Source organism: Anas platyrhynchos, chromosome W (assembly GCF_047663525.1).
Source record: "Anas platyrhynchos isolate ZD024472 breed Pekin duck chromosome W, IASCAAS_PekinDuck_T2T, whole genome shotgun sequence".
Lineage (NCBI taxonomy): Eukaryota > Metazoa > Chordata > Aves > Anseriformes > Anatidae > Anas > Anas platyrhynchos.
This window is the reverse complement of record NC_092620.1, coordinates 527,288-549,239: the sequence shown is the minus strand read 5'-3', so window position 1 is coordinate 549,239 and position 21,952 is coordinate 527,288. Positions and strand designations below refer to the sequence as shown.

Here is a 21,952-nt window from a genome sequence, read left to right as displayed (position 1 = left end):
AGGAAGTGAAGAGAGTAGTGGTTGCTTAAGCAGTATGTGTAATCACTGCATCAGTTTGTGTACCTAAATCTAAGTGGGTATAAATATTCCTCTTTTATCTGTTGAAGAAGCCGTCACCAATAAACTGGCTAGATATAATATTTTATTTGATAATACTGGATTACTTTTTATATTTTCTAAACAAATTTTAATAGAAATAATGTACTTTAAGTGTACAAATAATTTGCCAATGCAAATTTAATATGTGATTCCAGGGCAAATTTTGCTTGACTGCAGTGCAGGCATTCAGTGAGCAGAGCCTCCTTTTTTCTTAGGTTATGCACAGATCACAGCATGGATTGTGTACGAAGAAGTCTCTACATGCAGATCAATGAGACGTTTGCAGAAAATAGCAGATATTAGCTATTAGTCAGATGAATACATCTGAAGAATATCTTGCCATTTTTACTCATGTAAAATCTCTGTTAACAATACTGGTTAGGCCATTTCTGTGCACAATTCCAAAGGAGGAAAATCCCCAGCAAGGCTTTTCAAATGAAAATCCTTTATGCCAAAGCTTCTTGACATACCTTTTCTTTCACGGAAGGTGGCTCCACAGCTGTGCTATATCAGGCTTGGCCTTGAACACTGGTTGCTCAGTTCCTAGGTTTGCAAAACCTTTAGGTGTGCTTGGGGCTCTGAAATAAGTAAGATGAGCTAAGAAACAGCATAGAAAGAAGACAGGAGATAATCATAACAATGGTATCAATGGGTTCATCTCCAAAGAGTATCACTTTGTCAACTATTAATTTTTTCTCTGTGGAGTGTCATGTCACTCCATACAAATTTAAACTGAGGGGAAGAAGAAATTGTGGTAGTAAAGAAAAAACAGTTTAACATTTTTCAACAGTTTAATTTCTTTAATTTTATGTTTAGTGATATTGTTCTTATTGCAGCTTTACCAAATTCAGAAAGATGACCCTCCCCTTGCTCGGAACATGCCACCTGTTGCAGGAAAGATACTGTGGGTGAGACAGCTCTTTAGGAGGATAAATGAACCAATCGACTATTTCTATGTAAGTTGATGTGAGGAAAAATTAAGTGTTGTTTGTAACCATGACGTTACTTCAGTAGAGTGACCATACTGTTTCGGTTATGATGTAGTCACTTCTCATATGCTTTATTTGTATGTGAATTGCTATTTAAAACACACATGCTCCATAATAACCACTATTGTACATCAAAGATGTAGTGTTTCTTTAACTTATTTCTGAACTAGCGCACCAAGCTGGAAATATGCACTGACTTGATCTGTTTTCACATCACCTGAAGAAATGTCTCACCATTCCAGCCAGCTGTGGATTTCTGCTTCTGTTTATAATGGAGCAGACTAAGGCCTGTAAATAAGACTTACTTATGCTCTGTATTTTAACTGAGTACCCACCCTTCTGTTCCTCTAGCCATGTAGGATTCTCCATGGAGAATCATGTCTGTTTACTAAGCCGTACTAAACCATTAGGAATAGCTTAAGGCATGAATGTGGACTATCTAACATCCTGGAATTGTCAAGTGTGTATATTCTGGTAGCCAAATCTACTCAAAAGAAATTAGACATAAGTATCGGTACTGATTACAAAAGGAGATTTTTTTTCTTTCAAAATGAGATTTTTTGTTACTATTCATTTTTGGTTTGAACTGAGCATCCATTTCACTGGTAATTACGTGTATGTAACACAGTGTAATAAAGTAATTGTGTTATATATTTACTGTTAATTACTCTACAAGTTCTTATTGACTTCACTGTCCTATAAACTTGATTAATAAATAATATTTTAAATAATTCTGTGACTGTAATTTTTAATAACTTGCATACTGTATAATCAGTAGCTAAACTGAAGAAAAACCCAAATAGGATGTATTTCTTCTGATGTGGTATTAATCAGAATGTTCTGTGTTTTACTAGAAAAATTCAAGTATCTTGACAAGTCCAGAAGGTAAAGCAGTTGTTCGATTATACAACAGAATTGCCTATGTATTGGTGGAATTTGAGGTAGTCTATCATAATGTGTGGATGAAAGAAATTTCACAATTACAGTATCGTAAGTAATTGAATATGTAATTGTCTTCTTCTAACTGTTATTGAATGTTAAGATGATGCAAAACAGGTAATTTTTAAGCCTTATTTATCCTTAAAATGTGCAAATTAGATCAGGTTATGTTCTAATAAACAGGCCCGATAATGCAAATCTGTGTCTGTACTTGAAACTTGGTTTTGCTGCAGAGGATTGAAGTTTTGGTACAGTGTTTGACACATAACTAGAAGAAATATACTGAAAAAAAATTTAAGGCCCACAGTAGTTCATTTCTGAGTAATTCACATATACCATTTAAGAATTCTTTCTGTTTTCTTTCTGCTGTAACAATTTATATAGTTATAGTATAGAGTATCACGTTCCCTTTCAGGACAAGTATTACTTTATGACTAGGAAAAAAAATTGTTAACCAAGTTCTAGCATTTTAAGATTAAATGGGAGTTGAAGATGATTATTTTGTTTGTTTGCTTTAAATAGATTTTTCATGGAAATTGTAGACAATTTTTAGCTTTAAATCTGCAAGGAGATCCATAAGAACAAAACTGTAACGGTGTCATCAGAGAATCAACAAAGGTTTTAGTTTAGTGTTTATGCTTTTAATTTAGTTTGGTATTTTTGAAATATCACTATCTAAGCATTCATTCTCTGAACAAATTCCTGTAAGATACTGAGCAGCTCTTATATGTTTTATGTTTCTGAGTCCTTAGAAAATGATGTTGATAATTTTGTAACTCAATCTGAATATATATATATATATATATATACCAAAAATAATAATACTGGAACTAAGGCTTGTTTGGCTTACGAAGAGAGAGGCTATATGGCAGAAAACAAATATGGTGAAAATCAGTTGTATATTTTCTTGAACTCAAAACAGTATAAAACAATGTTGCAAGTAACCAAAAATGTGATCACTATATAATAATGTTAGAAATCTGTATTCCATGATAAGTTATATAACCAAAACAATAATTTGTTTTAGTTGCTGACATAAAAATATCTTTGCAGCCTTACAAGCTACAGTACTTGTGCGTCATCCTAAAACTGGAAAGTTCCTGGTTAATTTTGATCCTCAAATTCCAGAGATTGTCCGAGAGACCAAATGTATGATAAAGTTGGGCTTGGAAGTACCAGAGCAAGCCAAAAAGATAGTAAAATTAGAAAATAACTTGAAGTCAAACAAGTTGCGTTTAGAGGTAAATTAAAAATCATCATGATTACTTTAACCTTAGAAAAACAATTTTTTTTCTCCCAATGTTACTGATCCTTGTTCTCCTTTACATTTTACTTTTATCAATTATGCGGGTAGATTAAGATGAATCAGATGAAAAATTGTACCTTTTCCTTAGATCATCACCAGTGTTTGGGAATATGTAGATTTACACAAGAATTCAGCAGCTAATGCATCCTCAAGTAGGAGATGTGAAGTATTTGTTTAAAAAACAAAACAAAAACTTGTTAGACAATGTGAATGTTAAAGCTGGGTATAAGGTAGTTTAAGGTAAGTTTGTAGAATGGGGACATAGAGATTCTCATTTTACAAACCTGTAGTAACTGTAGTGTGTGCTATTCCATACTTAAAGTAGAAGCATTTATATTTCTCATACCTTGTGGTGTGTTAAATGTGTTCTGGTACTGAAACAATTAAAGCCATCCAAAATACATTCACTCTTTGAAAATCAGTAAAGGATAGTTTTACACTGCTTCTGAGAAGTAAAGATTGGAATTCCTTATTTGGAAGATACGGTGAGCCACAAAAACATCAAGAACTTCACAGACTGTGCCAGAGAAGTCAGATTTCTGTTATCTGTTGTACCATTTGCCACAGATTTTTCAAGAAGCTTGTATTTTAGGGGTTAGGTATACTGTGTAAGATTTTGAGTGGATTCTTTCTGGTTTTGTTGTTGTTTGTTTTTTTGTTTTTGTATGTGTATGTATATAAGACAAAAGACAAGAGGTTATTTTGAAACTGAGTTTATACGTGACTTGAATTATCTAAAGCATTTAATAGTTCCAAGAGGGTATGGTCACTCTAGCCCAAGCTGCCTTGAGCTCTAGAGAAAGGCCATACCTTTTTTGCCTACGGACTGGAAATGTGCTGTATGAAGGCTGCTTTTATTCTTAGTGGGTAGCATGATACAGCTCTATTACCTTCCAGGAATGGTATACATAGGTATGTAATATCAGCATAAAATACTAAATGTTTTTCAAAAGTAGTTCTCTACTGTGTTGTTTTTGTTTTTGTGATGATTTTTTTTTTATGTAGCAGTATGTTTGCATCAGTAAAGAAAGCACATAAGATACTCTTCTTGATATTACCCCTTCCTATTAATTAACAGGGTCTTCTTCAATGCTATGAAGATTTGTGTCAAGAAACACGAACCATTTTTCTAAATCTAATGGCACCAAAAATGCAGAAGGTTGGTATTGCTAAATGCATTTCAATACACTTCAGAAGGAATGTGAGTAATTTAATAATAGTTTATAATTTTAAAACACTTAATGGATCTGTACATTATGGACTTAATGAGTTTTACTAATACCTTTAAGACCAAACATTTGTTCTTTGTATCCCACATATAACGCTCAAATAATGTGTATCAGAGTAGAATAATCTTAACGTCTTTGAGATATAAACCCAGTGGAACAAAGAATATGGACTTTGTGGGTGTATTTATCTACACAAGTCTCTACCTTTGACATGGAAGTAAATTATCACTTCTCTCAGTTGATAGGTTTTCACAGGAAATTGCATATTTAATTTAGCTCTAATACTAAAAGATACTATCCAAAAGAGCAGGAAGAGGAAGATCTTTGCTGAGTATATACCCTTTACAGTTATGGACAGAGGCTGTAGCATGCCCTACCCCTTCTCATCCAGTATTGCGTACATTTCCTTGACATTTTTCTTGAAAATTTAAAATCTTCCTTACAAAACTTATACAACTCTTTCTCTCATCAGTGACATCAGTGATTCTAATAACAATGGTGTTTGTTTTAAATTACATTTCTGTATATATATTTTTCTTTTTAATCTATGAAATAAATGTTTTTATGCTTAGATGGAAGCTGTGTTGAGGCAAGGACTTACCATGTTGACTTGGTCATCTGTGACACTGGACAGTTTCTTTCAAGAATCTGATGAAGTTCTGAATATGTTTAAACAGTTTTTGAAAAAGGTATAGTTTTGATGACTACCTAAATTAAATGCTAGTTTAGAAAAATTGCTCCAAGTAAACTGCTCTTCATATTGCAAATCAATCTGGGTTTACTTCTTGAAATATGTAGAAATTTTTCTTGCTTTTTCAATTATCTGTTTTGTTTGTATGTTTGTTTTGTTGTTTTGTTTTTTTTTTTTTTTCTTAAGAATGATGTACTCGGTGATTCTCTCCAATGAGTACCGTCAGATGTTTGATCTTTGCTTCTGCTCTTGCAGTACAATATATTTCTGCCTGTTGTCCTCTTGTTCTGTGACCATCACTCTGCCATGAGTGCAGTTGCCCAGAAGGTACCTCCGTGCAAATGTTATCCACTGGAGAAATTTTTAATGTTAACTGTATTCATAGCAGACATGCTGTGAAATTGTCTTCTCCTTGTACAGTCCACAAAATGATGAAGGGAAGCAAGTTTTTTCCCTCACATTTCTCTGCATGCTCACTGAGTCTGTGCTTTTTTCCTGTTGTAGTGATTGATGCAGTTTAAGTTCCTCTGATTACATTAACACGCTTGAGGAACTGTAGTGGTGGTTCTCAAGCTCCTACTTCTCTGTGATATTCAGATCATATTTCTTGCCTGATTATTTAACTGTATACTTATGATCTTTCTTACTTATATTATAAACATCGCTTTCTGTGGTGGGTATATCCAATTTGCTTTTCGTATGGCAGAAAAGCAATTGAAATCTAGTGCTTGGTTTGCTAAAGCTGGAAAAATGATTGATTGTGTAAGAAATTAATGATTGTGAGCCTGAGTATATCTGAAATAACCAGGTATTTTGTAGATACTCTCTATTTTCCTTAAATGTGTAGGTTGTATATATTTCACATTTTTTTAGCCCTCCCATATCAAAACAAAAAGATGTACACTTGGTTAGACCTTTGTTTGCTGTGGATGGAGTATTGCAAACAAATAGAGAAAATGTGTTATAAAACAAAGACTTGTGTGATATGCTGAAAAACAAGAGGGTATTACAGATATCGAATCTTTCAGTTAAAAAGTTAAAAATTGGACAGAAATCAGTTTTATTTGAAATCTGCCATGACAACTGAATCCTAAAAATGTTGTAAGTTGGAATCAAAAGCCTAGTGAAAAGCTATGCTGACTACAAGCTGGAGAAGCTTGTGGCCCCCTTGTCTTAAAACTGGAATCATGGCCAGCAAGATCATGAACAAGAAGCTAATCATCCTATATTAGCATAGCTTGTTTGCTCTTGATATAGTAGCTGTGTATGCTGTATAATTCCCATGGTTTGGGATGTAACTAACTGCTATTGCCTTTCTGCCTAAAACTGTTGTTAAAATCGCAAGGGTGCTTCAGGAATCTTTTCTTTGTCGTGGCCACGAATTTCTCTGTAAGTCAAGCACAGGTAGCATCGTGGAGCAAAAGTTCTCACCTATTCCAGAAATTTCTGAACTTTAAGGACAGAAGAAAAACAAATTTAAAGAAGCTACTTTTAAGTCTCAGAGCCACTTTCTAATGATGTTCTTAGGGCACAGGAGGTAGTTCTTGGCATATTTGCTTATTAATCTACTCTCCAAAACTGACCAGCTCAAAGAGCTGTCAATGGAAACTCATGCAGAAATTAAATCATTGCTGTTATGCTGCAGAAGTAGTCTTAGCTTATCCTGTCTGAAGACAAATTTCAAAATATGATGCTGATAACTAGGAATCTGTGAGGAAATAGGTGGAAACATACTTTCTCTAAAGATTTCACTTTCTCTGGAATTCATTTGTCTGATTCCCAACATAGAACCAGCAGATCTTATAAATTACAAGATTTTGTTTTTAATGAACTTTCTCAAATGAAACTGTGTACAGTATAATCCTTTTAAAACTGTGTTATCAAAGTGTGTAGGAATTAAATACATACACTCCTAGCAACCTGGTTTTGTTTTCTATGGCAATAGTAAACATATTATTTCCAGACTTATCTATCTGTTCTTTTTCATATTTCAGAATGTCTGCAGTGAACATGTTAACAAAGGCTGAACTTTTTTGTTGGGTACACATCTCCCTAAATTCTATCTGTACAAAATAGAGGATAATTCACAGTAAACCCAACAATATTTAGCCACTGTAAATATTACCTAAGTTAACATAATTCAAGACATTGTTTTGCTTCCTTTTTTTGTCTGCTTCTATCATCTTAATGTCTTGTGCGCTGATCCTTTTTCCTCCATTTTTTGTTGTTGCTTGTTTGTTTTTCTGTTATGATTCACTTTTTCAGAGGATTTTCTATAGTATAAGGCTTTTACGTTTTCACTGGGTAGAGACTGATTTTTCTTCTCTCTGCAAGACATTATATGTTAGAAGTCTCTAAAAGAATAGATTATGCTTTACACAAATATATGGAGTTAATATGATTTTCTCTTTCTAGGTAAATGATTTAAGTGAAGTCCGAATTGATTTAATATTAAAGGAAATATCAAATACTCTTTTAATTGCCTTACCGGTAGATGGTCCTATCAAAGTAGAGGATATGTTGACACGGAATGAGGTATGTGCTGCTTTACATCCTTTAACTAGAATTCTTGAATGTGTTACAAGCAACCTCTTAGTACATTGATATAAATCTAAAAAAGAATTCATCTCACTGAAGGAATTCAAAAGATAATCATTTTGATTAACATATTTTGGTTAAAATATTTTGTGTTTAAATTGGCACTTAGGCATTTGAGGTACTTAAACTGTAGTATTTCAAACATATATTTATTTATTTAGCTGTTTTATAATCATATTAGATTTTTTTGCATGAAGATACTTGGGCGTATACTGTCTTTTTTCATATTTTTTTTTTTCTTAAACCTTTTTAAAGAAGAAGGTTAAAAAAGAAAACTTCCAAAAAGTATATTTGAGAATTTGAAAGTTTCCTCGACTTCAAATTAAATTAAATGTATTTTTTTGCTTTTTTTTATTATTTTTAAACTGAGTACAAGTAAATACATTCATTAGGCGTAGTTGAAAGACTTAATTTGGATAACTTCAGATTCAGATGATTACCTTACTTCTGGACTTTAAAAATTTCATTGCATTTTGCAAATGGAAAAACAAACAAACATGAAAATGTAATGTAATGTGTAATGGAACAGGAAATCCAGAAAATCTTAAAAACAGAAAAAAGATTTTGGTTTTGGTTTCCCAGTTTTCTTTTCAAAGAAAACTCCTTCAAACAGTCTGCATCTGAAGGATGGTATTCAGGTAAATTATTTGGTTCTCCATGAAAGGGCAAGGTGATAAGATGATTAGTCTTACTAAGATGATTCCTTTTTATTTTTACTTAACAGACTTTTAGTAAAGAATGTGCTGAGTTACTGAATCACAAAAGTATGCATATTGAAGATGCTGTTCAAGACTTAATATCTGTATTTGAAAATAATTATGAAATTAAACATCCTGAGAAAGCATCAAAAAAGCACACATCACCAGGTAGATAATTATAATTTAAATGGAAATTTCTGTCCCTATTTCTCTAGACTTAACTAGTACATATCAAAATTGAATTGTTTTAGCTAATTGCTGGAGTTAGCAATATCGTTTTGAGTGTAAAGATGTCTGTAGCATGCTTCAAAGCAGAACATATTTCAGTTAACAAAAATGCATTCATTATTATTTTTTAATTTACAGTAAAAGAAAAACATGTATTGTTTGGAAATATTGAAGATGAGAGAGAAAATAATACTGGAGCTCCTCACGGTGATGATAGCAAGGGCAATGACAAAGAGGATGAGTTTAAAAAGGTATTTTGTGATCAGAAGGGAAACTTTTTTATTCTTTTTAGCTTTTTATATCCTCTCCGTGCAGCTTTTACTTCTTTACTCAAAAGCTGTTTTCCTCCCTGTCTCCCCTTGTGTTTCTCGTGTAGCTTTACAGCATAAATTTCTTCAGACTATTATGCTTGACGAATACACTTTCTTGTCATGAATACAACACTAAATAATGTTGTGGGTTTTATTGCCTTTTTTTTTTTAATTACAGAAATGTAAAGAGGTGGTTGCCTATTTCAGCCACCAGCTGCTAGATAGCCTCCAGAAAGCCACCCGTCTGTCTTTGGATAGTCTTAAAAAAAGAATACTTGTTTCAAAGTGAGTTGCAAATGAACGATTTCTTCTATAGTATTACCAAAACAGTAATTATGTCTGTGTTAACATGATAATGCACTTATATTCATGTGGGGTGCATGTGTCATTAGTCATAGAGTTCCAGACCTTTTTTAGCTCAAGCAGAACCAGGAGAGTGCTCACTCCTTGTTGCAAGTGATGCCTTGGGCCCACTCTTTCCTTTTATTCTTTACATCTTTAGGTTGTTAGTTATATTCTATGCACTTTCTTTTGTGCAGAAAATGAAAGTATTTTTTTCTACTTCTTTACCCTCAGCCTGTACCCTTTTACTTTTATTCTTATGTATTTCCCTTGGCATTACTTTCAAGATGTTAGTACAATTTATTGTCCGATGTGAATGATTAGAACTTAAGTGACTATTCTAGGTCATACGTGGCAGCATGCCAATATATTTGCTTTACTTCAGATTATTTGTGTAAGCATGGCTGTTCACTCAGAATTGTTTCTCATGGGTTAAAGATCATTCAGATATCGCTATTAATTTTATCTGATAACATCAAGATCCATACAGTTGTACCATTTTCTTCTATTCGTTCAGTTGTATCATTGTTTTCAGTATAATTTCAATAGATTGTTCTCTGCTGGATGAGGCATATACTTCAGAGACAGAATTTCTTCCATATAATACATTGCATATTAAAAGGCTGTCCTACTTAGAATCCTATTAAGAATTTATTTTAAGCAGGTAAAGTTGTCAATGTTTTGTTTTTAATATATGTGGAAGCTTGTGTTACTGTTTTGTTTTGTTATTTATTTCTTTATTTTCTGGGGACATCTCTCATACAAAATGCTTTAAAAACATGGTCTTTGTTGGTTGTGTCCTTAACAGTTGTAATGATTAAATATCTTTTTCCTCTATTTTTGACTACAGTGTTTGCTATTGACTATGGTATTTACATTTGTTGAATGCTGCATTTTTTGGTCTCTGTGTCATGACATAGCAACCAGAAATTGTATGTCACACTTTGTCTTTAGCGGGCTCATTTTTATTTTGTCTATCATTTTGTACCAGCTTATCATCTTTGAAACTGTTCTGTTCAGTTGAACATTTATCTAAAATGTAATGAGGCAACTCTTACTCTTAATAGGTTGTTACATGAAATGGCCAATAAAACCTTTTTATGCCCTACTCATAACACTGGCAGAGTTCCATCATTCTTAAATTTGGAGATTAAAATCCCAAGTCAGAAAATACTCTAGATACAAAATTCCAAATTCAGTGCCTAGATCCAAAATAACCTTTGTCTGAGTGATGAAGCTCTGGCTATTATTTTTACCCTTAAAACATAAAACTTCTGGAAGCTTTGTCAAATAGCTGGTACACTGATGTGAAAATTCTTCATGAAGGTTTCTCCATAAAAGGTACCTCAAACTGATGTTTCTAAGGTAATTTGAATGAGTTTCATGGTGAAGTACTTATGACATGTTTCAAAATTATTTTCAGCAAAACTACATTTGGGAGAACAATGTTTTCTGCTCACCCAAGCAAATCTGAAGAGATTGTGTCTTTTCTAAAAGCAGAAGTACACCTTGCAATTCCTAATGTGGTAAGTTATGTGTCATACAGATACGGTAAAATACACTATATTATGGTTATGTCTGCATTTGCCCAAGCACAGAATGCAGGCACTGTACTACTGAACCAGCACCCATTCAGGAAAACAGTTGCTCAGGCTCTTTAGTGCACTGACAGTACAGATGAAATTTGCTAACATTACTAATGTTCCTTGTTTTTGTCTTAGTAATACTTGCAGAATCTGGCCTTTTATTGTTCTTGTGTGTTTCAGAAATAATATTGCAATCTATTCATCAGTGGTCTTTGTAGAATGTTTACCAACTTCACTTGTAGTGATTGAATTGTTGGTATAAATTTTTCATGGTTTCTATATATTTATTTTAGCTGTTTTGTTCTTTGCATATTTAAATCCTTTGTTGAATAAAAATAATGAACAATATTTTTGTTCAGTTTGGTTTTAGTCACCTCAGTAGGAAGTAAGATGACCTGAAAGAGGAAAACTCAACAAAAAATTAGAAGATTAAAAAGCAAGAAATCAGCTGTGGATTTCTGTGTGCAGAGAACAAAAAGGCAACCAGATTGCAAAGAATTAATAGATGCATTTGTTTGCCTGCTGTACAGTAAGATAATTTTGTCAGCAATACGTATGTTGTTTTATTTTTTATGTGAGAAGATAATACTATCCAATTGTCTTACAAAAATTTAGTTTTACATTTGTGAAATGATTATGGAATAGAGGTTCTGTTCTAAGGTGATATTCCTTAGTTTGAACACGGTACCAGTGTCAGACATTCTAATATACTTCACACTGTGTACACATTTACAAGGTCTGCAAAAGTGTGGAATTTTTACCTTACGAATATTTGCATAATGCTTCAGGCTTTGTCCTCTGCAAAGGGAAATGTACCTATCTTTCCCTCAACTCCTCTGAAATTCTTGGTTGATCCAGAGTAGCAATCAAGTAATGTTGGGTAAAACATACTGCTTTATGTTAACAAATAGGATTTTACAAGTTCCTTGCTTTTATGCATACAACTGCTCAATCTGTAAAATTGATTTATAAAACATAAGAGTCGCTTTTTAGTGTTTTTTATCCAAGTTCTTTGTTCTGATGTTTAAAAACGAATGCTGTTTTTCTGTACTTTCCTGGATCACTCTCAGGTAGGTTCTTCCTCCTGGTAAGCATCCTGGAGGAACAGATGTTTGCATTTCCTCCACCTTATCCTATGTGGAATTCTTATCAGACAAGGACAGGATAAAGCTACAATTAACATTATTCTGACAATGCAGTTGTTTGTTCTGTGTTTGGGACTTTCTGTCTGTTTGTGTGCTACTAAATAAAGGTGGCTAAAGGCTGTTTTTCGACCTCAAAGTCAACTGACCTGAAATTTGTATTTGCATTTATTACTGTAAATACAACTGTTTGTATTTACAGTGATAAATGCTTTTTCTCCTGAATCCAAGAGTTTGCATTCAAACTGGGTGTTAAGTTCAGCATTCATCATGTTTTATTCTCCGAATTGTGCCTGAATTTTGTCTGCGAGAATGATATTTTACATCACCTCAAACTATGCTAGGGAGCATAACAGCATTTATACAGCATGGACAGTGTGGTTTGACCCTGTTCTGTTAGCTTGTTGTTTTTATTCCAGATCAAGAATCCTCTTTTTACTCTGGTAATTGATAATGAATTCTCTACCCCTTCTGGCTTGTTACAAAATCCTTACCAAATATAGAATTTGAGGTCTTTAGGGCTACTGCATGGTGTTTCATTTATTTACTAAATACTGTGCTCTTGCAGAAGTTTGAAGTGCTGCTACTTTGGGGAGAAAAAATAAATATTTATTCAACTAGAACCTTTGGCACTTTGATCTAGATGATGGTTGCTTGTCTTATGTCCCATGGCATGAATGCATGAATAGATAAGCACTTAGAAGGCATATACTTGTAAATCTTCTTTGAAATGAGCTGTCCATATGTACTTTCATGACGAATACTCTCACAGTGTTTACAATCCAGAGATTAAGAGTAACAGAGAAGAGGAACTTGGCCTAACGTTTTTGATGCTTTGTGATTCTAGAATGTGGGAAATAAGGCTTGTAGTGTATTCCCTAGACTGTAAAAAAGTATTTGAAAAATGCTGTTAAAAATATTTTAGGAATTGTAAAACCAACTGTAAAAAAAAAAAAAAACACAAAAACAGACTACTAATACTTTCATGTCAGCTTGCCTACAATGTAAGTGTACAAATAGGTCAGTACAGTATATTTCATTTCTTTAGAGGCAATTCTGAGGGAGGCAAACTCTTAGTTACATTTTTCTCTTCTGGGGCATGCTCTCTATATTCACTATGAGTAGAGTAAAACTGAAGTCTTGGAAAATGACAGTCACCTGCATTTGTTTCAACAATATTTCAACTATTTGGAATAGGTAATGGTTCCCAGTTTAGATGATATACAGCAAGCCATCAATCGTATGATTCAACTGATACTGGACGTAAGTCGTGGAGTTGCTCAGTGGGGACAAAGGCATTTGCAAAAATCTAATTTAAAAGCAGAACTAGACACACAGCAAGTATCTTCAGCAGGTTTTGGATTATCAGGAAAATTAACCAAAAAGGGGGAAAGTAAGTTGCTTTTTTTTTTTTTTAACTTATTTTAAACTTTGGATTTTAATAAAAATGCCATATATAAATATTTATGAATATATTTACTTTGTTTCAAAGAAGCCAACTGTGGATTCTTTTGAACTAATATGTTGTTCTTTTTTTTTTTTTTTTAAATTAACTATATTTTTCAGAAATAGCTTTTCTGGTTTATGTAAGTATTAGAACCTTTAGAAACAATAATCAAAATTTTCTTTTTGAAAAATTGCTAAATTATGAATCCCCTATTTAACTGAGGCAAAGTAAACTCCTTAGGTCATCTTTTTACTTACTTGTTATGTTATAGTTGTAGCCATAAACAATTATGTAGACTAAATGTCATTGAAACATTGAGATAGAAAGAGTACAGTATAATCTATATAGTATAGATTTCAGTGACAACGTTTTTTTCTGTCTGTATTCCCAAAATGGATTATAAAATGATTGAAGTGTTTGTTCATGTGAATATTCTCAATGTAGATAGACCTGCAGGCATTCTAGTCACATACTTTTTTTCCCTAATATTATTTTTATGCAGAAATTTCTGTTTCTATGATTAGATGTCCATACTGTTTCTATGGTTAGATGTCCATATGAAGCAAGCACCCACTGGAACAACCAACCAAAGAAAAACAACAAACTTTTGATGTCAGGTTCTCTTTGTGATCTACACTGCAGTAGCATCTTTGTTGTGATTCCTTTGGGAAATATTTAGTATCTTGGAAATTTTTTCTCTCATAGTCCAGAGTTGGGATTTATAATCATTTGAAGCACAGACATAGAAAAATAATCTCTTAAGCAGGGTGACAGAAAATTACTAAGACTACTACTCATAAGACAGCCATAGCCTTTCCCTCTGCTGTGTTGAAATACAAAGTTAGCAAGTAATCTTTTTCATCACTTTAAAGCAACTCATCAGCAACATCCAGGAAAGGGTGTTGTGTGGAGGGGATATGTTATTATTTGGTCAGCTAGTTCTATGGAACAGATGGCACAGATGGGATCAGTCTGAGACTTCGTTTTCAGTGACCAGATCCCTGAAAAAGTTTGCTGACCAGAAGAAAAGTTGGCATTGCTTTAAATCCCCCCATTAAACAGCATGGATGGCAGGAAGAGATGGCAGAAGGATTTTCCTTCTCCATTCTCTTACATATGCTTCAAAATGCTCAGGCCCTTGTCATGGCAGATGGGCTCATTAGAACTTTAGGAACAGTAATGTCTACATTGATCTTGATTGTATCAACAGCTCATCAGAGATGAAGTAGGGACATGATAGATTGTATTTTACTTACCTTCTGTTTGAGTTTGTAGTTCTTAAAGGAGACTGGGATCCTGTTTCAAAATCAACAATATAACTGGAACAGCAGCTACGTTTGTGTAGCTTCTGTATTTTCTTTCAAAATGCCTTTGGAAGCATATTCGGAAGTGAAAGGTTTAGCAGAATCTCTTCTCTCTCTCTCTCTCTTTTTTTTTCCTCTTCCTTCAGCTCTACCCTCTTTCAGACAAGACTCAAAAGACTTTGATATCAACTGTTTGTGTTTTGAAGCTACATTTGTCTCACAAACTTTATTTTTGCTCTAATAAAAGATGCAACTTGGTAAAGTTTGATGTCTCTTTTGATATTACTAAAGATAGTTAATGAAGGGCTACTTAATTCAAGTATCTTAGAGTTCAAGAAACACTGTTTTAAGGGGTTTATATGATTTTAAAACCTTATTATATGAATTTAAAAAGAAAAAGCCTAAAATATTTATGAAGCCTTGTCATCTTCTAGTTGCAAGTAAACCATAAAAAGGAAAAATAGTGAATAAAGAAGGATATTTTCTTTGCATTTTGAAACATCAATTCTAGGCTGAATTTGCCCTAACTGTATAGAGCTTAGACTGAACTAGTACTTGGTGCCTTCATATTAAGCAGATAGACATGTAAAGAAGGTTATACAGCCCTACTGAACAGCAACTGTGCTTAAGATGGCCTGCATAGGTTTAAAGAACTATAACTAACCAGACTTGTAATAGTTTATTAATTTATATATGATTTTACCTTACAGAAAGAATGAAAGAAGTTGTGATACAAAGAAAGCTACGGAATTTTTACTCAGGTGTTGCAGAACATGAAGATATTTCTAAATTAGTTGTGCTCCTCTCTTCTTCTGTGAATTATATTAGAGAAGCAGCTAGTGAAGCTTTGCAGGATTTTCAGAAATATAAGGAGCTGTGGACAGAAGATAGAGATGCCAAAGTTCAGGTGAGTTTAATGCTGATCTACAGGATTGTTTTTCATTAATCTAATCATTTGAAATTAGAAAACATTGATAAAAAAAAAATCAAGAAAAAGAGTGTAGAAAAGATACTAGAAGCTCAAATTTTGATTCTGTCCATATGAAGTAGTTGTGGTTATAGTAGTTCCTAGGCAGAAGGAATAGCATGCTACATATTTCTTATGTTGAAGTTTGGGTTTTTCTGTTTCTGTGCCTTTCTATATAATGATAAAGTGGTCCTAGGTTTTTTGTTTGTTTTGTTTTGCTTGTTTTTAATTTCTTTTTTTGTTTGTAGAACTCTGAATTTCAGGCCATAAGAAAGTACTTCAGTTTCGCACAGAACTTCTCATACTGTCAGTGTTGATACATGTGCATTTTTCTCTATGAAAAGTATTTAAGTCGTTATTTTGAGTTTAATACATATTTTTATTCACCACCTTTTCTTTATTTAATTCGAGAAGGTGAGTTCTGCAACCTCTGCCCAACAAAAAAAAAAAAAAAATAAAAATCCTGTATTCCCTTCCTGGTTGTTTGAATTATTGTTAACAGGTTGTTTCCTGCAAGTTGAGTCCTCAGAAGCAGTAGAAAAATGTAGTTCCTTTTAGAACAGGAAAAAGCTCATTTCCAGTAATTAGAAGTCTCTGGGAATTAACCTTCAGAATATTCACACTGTTCTTCTACAACAGATTTTTAATTTAAAGCTTGAATTTGGATGTTCAGTAGAAGAAAGTTGGCTACTATATATACTTCATTTAACCTTGGCTTAATTCAGTTTTCTATTACTTTCTATTTAACAGGCTGCATTGTATGTAGATAAATCTGTGAATATCACATCACCTTGTTTGCTACAGGAGTACCAGGTCTCTTTTGGATATCACACTGCAACTTGCACAATTTATGTGGGCTAAGAAATATACCTTATTTTACTTGTAGTCTAATTAATTTTTTAGTTTAATCAAATACTGTTAGCTTGGTCTAGTTAATGCTGAAGAAAAGTGTTACAGAAGAAGCCTCAATAATACTGCATTTCATTTTTATGCATGCATGCCCTTTTTTCCATCCCCCTTCTTCAGCACTGTGCTAACTCTCCCACTGCCAGTCTGGGTGCTCTCACACAAAAGAAGAGGAAAATAACTTTCATCATTTATTGTTTATCCACGCAATGTAGGTGTATTGAATACATATCTTGGGTAACATTTCCAAAATGCAGCTTTTCAGGATCACAAAACTTTTCTACACCTGAGTTCTTACGCTCATGGAACTCCTTACAAAATTTGTTTTACTGCAGTTGTTTCATATGTTATTCCGCTAATGGTCTACCCTTACTGTAAGTGCAGACATATTTTTTGATCTGTTATGTCACATGTTTTTACAAAACTGGTAGGAACAATATGTCTTGGATGTCTATTTCTCTGTTAAATTTGATCAGATTTTTCCAACAAGCTTGAGAATTACTGACAGAGAAATTCATAAATGTGAATGTCTACTCCTGTGCATTTTCCTAATTTAGCAAGGCCATGGAAGGATAAATACAGGCATAATATCGATACACATTTTCAGTAATTCCTGAATAAGTGTTGCCACCTTTTTACCAAAACTATGAAAAAAGGATAATTGTTGATTGACATTTTAACCTTCATACAGCAATTTTTGGCTAGCTGTCCATCTCTGACTGAAATTAAGGAAGAAATACTTCACTATGCTATGTTTGAGCAAGAGATGGAAGATTTAAAACCCATTATTCTTCTTGGTCCAATTGAATTGCACACAGGTATGACATTTTCTTCTCTTTGTACATCGTAAGATAATGCATAAAATAGTCATAGGTTACTTGGCTTATTCTCTAAAATAAATTGCTTACAAATATGAGTAGAAGTTATTATGGGCACTTCATTTTGTTAATATTGCTTCCCTATGTAGTAGTGTTTGGATCCTCAGATACTTTTTATTTTTGTGCAGAATAGGAAGTTAGGCATGAAACTAATGAAAATACTACCATGACATTATGCAAGATAACATCATGGTAGTTTGTTTCTTTAACAAAATATAGATCTTCAAAGATCAACAAACAAACAAAATACCTTGTACCCTTGGGTTCTTGGTGAAGATTTTAAAAGACTTCTTCACGTTTCTTTGTTTGTTTGTTTTTGTGTTTGTTTTGTGTGTGTGTGTGGTTTTTTAGGAGAACATGAATAAGGTGGTCAATGAGGCAGTATGAGAAAGGGTATATAAAAATCTAGTGAGTTGTCTATATATATAAAATATATATAAAATGTATAGTCAATTACATGGAAAATAACAATTTGGAAAATAACAATTTTAACCCCAGTTGAAGGAAATAAGTTTCATAAAATGCACATTTTTGCTTAAGAAATCCACTGCTGCACAATCCTGTTTAGTGAAGACGTTGAAAGAATTAATAAGTATTGTAAGTATGCAAGTGCTTGTGCGCATGTTGTGTATGTGCCCATAAGAATTTACATAAATTCATATATACGCACAGTAGGGAGAGTATCACAGAATATTCAGAGTTTGAAGGGATCCACAAGGACATTTTTAGATGATTAGCTCTGGATATCTAATGGCCTTTTGGAATCAGTATTTTAATACTGATAGCTGCATTACTAAAGAGGAAAGCATATCTTCTGTAAAATTTGTAACTAGAAGGGTTATACGGTGTTAGGACCTTTCAGCTTCTGTCACTAGAGTATAATATATTGCTTATTAAAATCCTAACTTGTTCGCACAAGTTAAAGTGCCAACAATTGGCTTTTCTGTCTCTTCAGTGTCAGTTTGAGTTCATACATTAATTGTTCATGATCTGATTTGACACCTTATAGCTTTAGTTATGAAGTGTTCCAAATCCCAGTATTGAAATCTCAAGATGTCATTTCTTCAACTGGTATAAGCCATTTAAATATCAACAATCTTCATGCACTTAGTTAATATATACTAATTAAAGATCATCTCTGAGAATGTAAATCAATAATTAGGTATTTTTCTTTTTTATTTATCATCTCTATATGTCGTATCAGATAAACTTACCAAAGCATCTTACAGATGAAAATAGAAAAATACAAAAGTATTCAAGTATACTTGAAATTCCAAAAAAAAAAAATTTAAACTAGAGTAATTGGATTGCATTTCTGCTGATGTTATTCTGAATTGCTATAAAGAACCATATATGATGTGTGGATTTATATATTTATTTATTTTGAAAACAGGACCCCTGAAAAAAGCTTTATCAGTTGAAGCCAAAGCCTGGAAGATGGTCCTCTGTCATTATTTAAATGAGGAATATAAAAAGAAAATGACAGACATGATGTCATTCATAACTACATATTTAAAGAAATTGTCTCGACCTCTGCGTGACCTAGATGATGTCAGACTGGCAATGGAAGCTTTATCTATCATACGTGATAATAAAATACAAATGGATATGACTCTGGGACCTATTGAAGTAAGATGACTTTAATTTTTTATTTTGATTAAAACGGTTAGTTTTATATATGAGGAGTCATTAAATAAAGTGAGAACCCAAATAAGGAGTTTACTGTTATAAAAGGTCTACAAGGAAGATAGGAAACAAAGTAGTATTTTTATTGCTATTTTTATTATAAATTATGAACCACTATTAGATAGTTTGGTATTTACTGTATAAATTCAGAATAAAAAAAAAATAGATTCTCAAATAATTTATAACTTAAATACAATATAGGAGATGGCATGCAGATGTGAGCACAAGAGACAGGAACAGTAATCTCCCTTTTGCTGTGTGCTTTTCCATTAGCCTTAATCTTTTTCCTAACTATTCTGTGTCCAAGAGAAAACATTGTTATAATCTAACCCCCTTGAATATAACCAGAATGCATTCACAGAGCCACACATCATTGTATTCTGTCAGAAATTTGCAGCATTCTTCCAGTTTGCCTGATTTAACTGGATAAAGAAGTTCATTAAGCTTTATATATACTTCGCAGTTCTGTTGTTTTTTTTTATCATACTCAGAAATAGTCAGCTTAATATAACATCTGTTTTACATTTTTATCCACCTTTTGAAGAAGAAATTGTACTGCTCAATACTAACATTTTCCTTCTGGAAGACTGTTCTGTTAATGTGATACCAGAATGGACTTTCAGTGGATTGTTGATATTATTCCTAATATTAAGTTAAGGAAGTATTACTAAACGTTCTTTCTTAGGCTGAGTATCTTCAGACTACTTGTCAGGCAAAAGATAGGGATGTGATAATCACACACATAGATATTAAATAAAATAAGCAAGAGAAACTGAGTTTGGCACTGTTTCTTTCTCAGATTTTACATATGTAGGAAAAGTGATGCAAAAATTGTAAATAATATCATAAAGATATTTTAAATTCTGAAGGAATAATATTTTTTACCAGTTTCTGGCACTTTGAGATGAATATTAGTCTAAAGATTCTTTCCCAAACCTCCCTACAAACCTTTCTACATCTTACATTCTATACGTTTACTCCTTTTCTTTACTAAAATAATGAGTTCCACTCTGTTCTTTCTTCATGAGCTTTCCTTAAATAAATAAGAGTTTATAGCTGATAAAATCAAGATCTGAATATAAAATAGTGTCACCTGATCAGTAATTTCAATTGAAAAAGTTCAATGTTTTGTCTTGTTTCCTTAGTGAGCTTAATTAGAACTTTTGGGGGTGATTAGGCATTTTATTTCTTGCTAGAACATGACTGAAGGAAGGAGGGCTTGATGTAAGGAAAAGTAAGACTGGAAGGCGATCAGGCATAGACTGATTATAGTCTGAAGAATCATGCCTGACCAATTTGATAGGCTTCTATAATGTCTAGCTCAGTGGACATAGGGAAAACGTTGGGCATTATTTATTGTGATTGTAGTGAGGAATTTGACAATGTCTCCTATAACATTCTCGTTGACAAACTGATGGAATGTAGGCTAGGTAAGCAGACAGTGCGTTTGACTGAAAGTTGGCTGAATTGTCAGGCTCAAAGTGTTATGATCAGTGGCACAAAGTCTAGTTGGAGGCCTGTAAATAGCAAAGTACCACATGGGCCCACCCTCGGTCTAGTACTGTGTTAATGACCTGGAGAATGGGACAGAGTGCACCCTCAGCAAGATTGCAGGTGACACAAAACTGAAAGGGATGACTGATATACCAGATCGTTGTGCTGCCCTTCAAAGTGACTGGGCAGGAACCTCACTAAGCTCAAAAAGGGCAGATGCTGAGTCCTCCTCCAGGAGATGAATAGGCAGCATAGGCACCAGCAAAGGCTGGGGTGACTGTCTGAAAATAATCACTGCAAAAAAAGAATTGTGTTTCTTGGTATATACCACGTTGAACATGAGCCAACAAAGTGTGCTTGTGGCAAAGAAAGTTAAAGGTATCCTGGGCAGCATTAGTTAGAAGAGTCCCAGCAGGTCAAGGGAGGTGAAACTACTCTTTCACTCTGGTGGGTGAGATACACTTGGAGTGTATCTCCATCCTTGAAGAAAAACCTGACTGGACACAGGACCTGGTGTTGGGCAATATGTTCCAGGTTACCTTGCCTTGAGGTTGTGAGGGAATGGACTAGAATGGACTAGACAATCTCTAGAGGCCCCTTATAACCGCAGTGATTCAGTTTACACCTCTCAGAAGTTGAACAAGAGAATTCCAAGTGTAGGTATCTGCACAGAGTAAACAACTATATTTATGAAACATCATGAACTGCACATAATAGAAGTCATAGGTCAGAGGATCAGCTAACATGATATGTAGTGTTGTCTTCATTAACCAATCTTATGTGTACCTTTTGGGAATCTGTAAAATAAGAAGGCAGTCTTATGTTTAAATAAGTTGTTCCCTTGGTCTGATAAGAGGGTCATAAAACAGAAGATGTGCAAACTCCATGGATGCAAACAAGTTACTAGTGTGAATAAATAATAAGAAAGGTTCATAATGAAATAGATACTTATGCAGATGCTTGATAGCTTGAAAACATATAGTAAAGATTCTATGGGTCAGATGGCAAAATATTTCCAAAATCTGTGATTTAGTGAGAGTAATTCAGAGGTGGGGAAAAAAAAATCAAAATATACATTCAGGTAATGTAATACAGATACCATTAAGATGATA

At 33.4% G+C, this 21,952-nt stretch overlaps 1 protein-coding gene across 1 annotated transcript in view; it reads left to right on the top strand.

Moving 5' to 3' along the window:
- The window catches only part of LOC101793415 (dynein axonemal heavy chain 8), a 135,848-nt gene that overhangs the window by 25,785 nt on the left and 88,111 nt on the right, over window positions 1–21,952 (top strand). Inside the window, exons 17-30 of the mRNA XM_072030593.1 lie at window positions 936–1,055; window positions 1,943–2,078; window positions 3,081–3,268; window positions 4,412–4,492; window positions 5,135–5,251; window positions 7,669–7,788; window positions 8,576–8,717; window positions 8,916–9,028; window positions 9,267–9,373; window positions 10,854–10,956; window positions 13,356–13,551; window positions 15,620–15,816; window positions 17,474–17,600; window positions 19,054–19,289. Of these exons, the coding sequence (XP_071886694.1) occupies window positions 936–1,055; window positions 1,943–2,078; window positions 3,081–3,268; window positions 4,412–4,492; window positions 5,135–5,251; window positions 7,669–7,788; window positions 8,576–8,717; window positions 8,916–9,028; window positions 9,267–9,373; window positions 10,854–10,956; window positions 13,356–13,551; window positions 15,620–15,816; window positions 17,474–17,600; window positions 19,054–19,289 (1,983 nt within the window). The remainder of the gene's footprint in view (window positions 1–935; window positions 1,056–1,942; window positions 2,079–3,080; window positions 3,269–4,411; window positions 4,493–5,134; window positions 5,252–7,668; window positions 7,789–8,575; window positions 8,718–8,915; window positions 9,029–9,266; window positions 9,374–10,853; window positions 10,957–13,355; window positions 13,552–15,619; window positions 15,817–17,473; window positions 17,601–19,053; window positions 19,290–21,952) is intronic.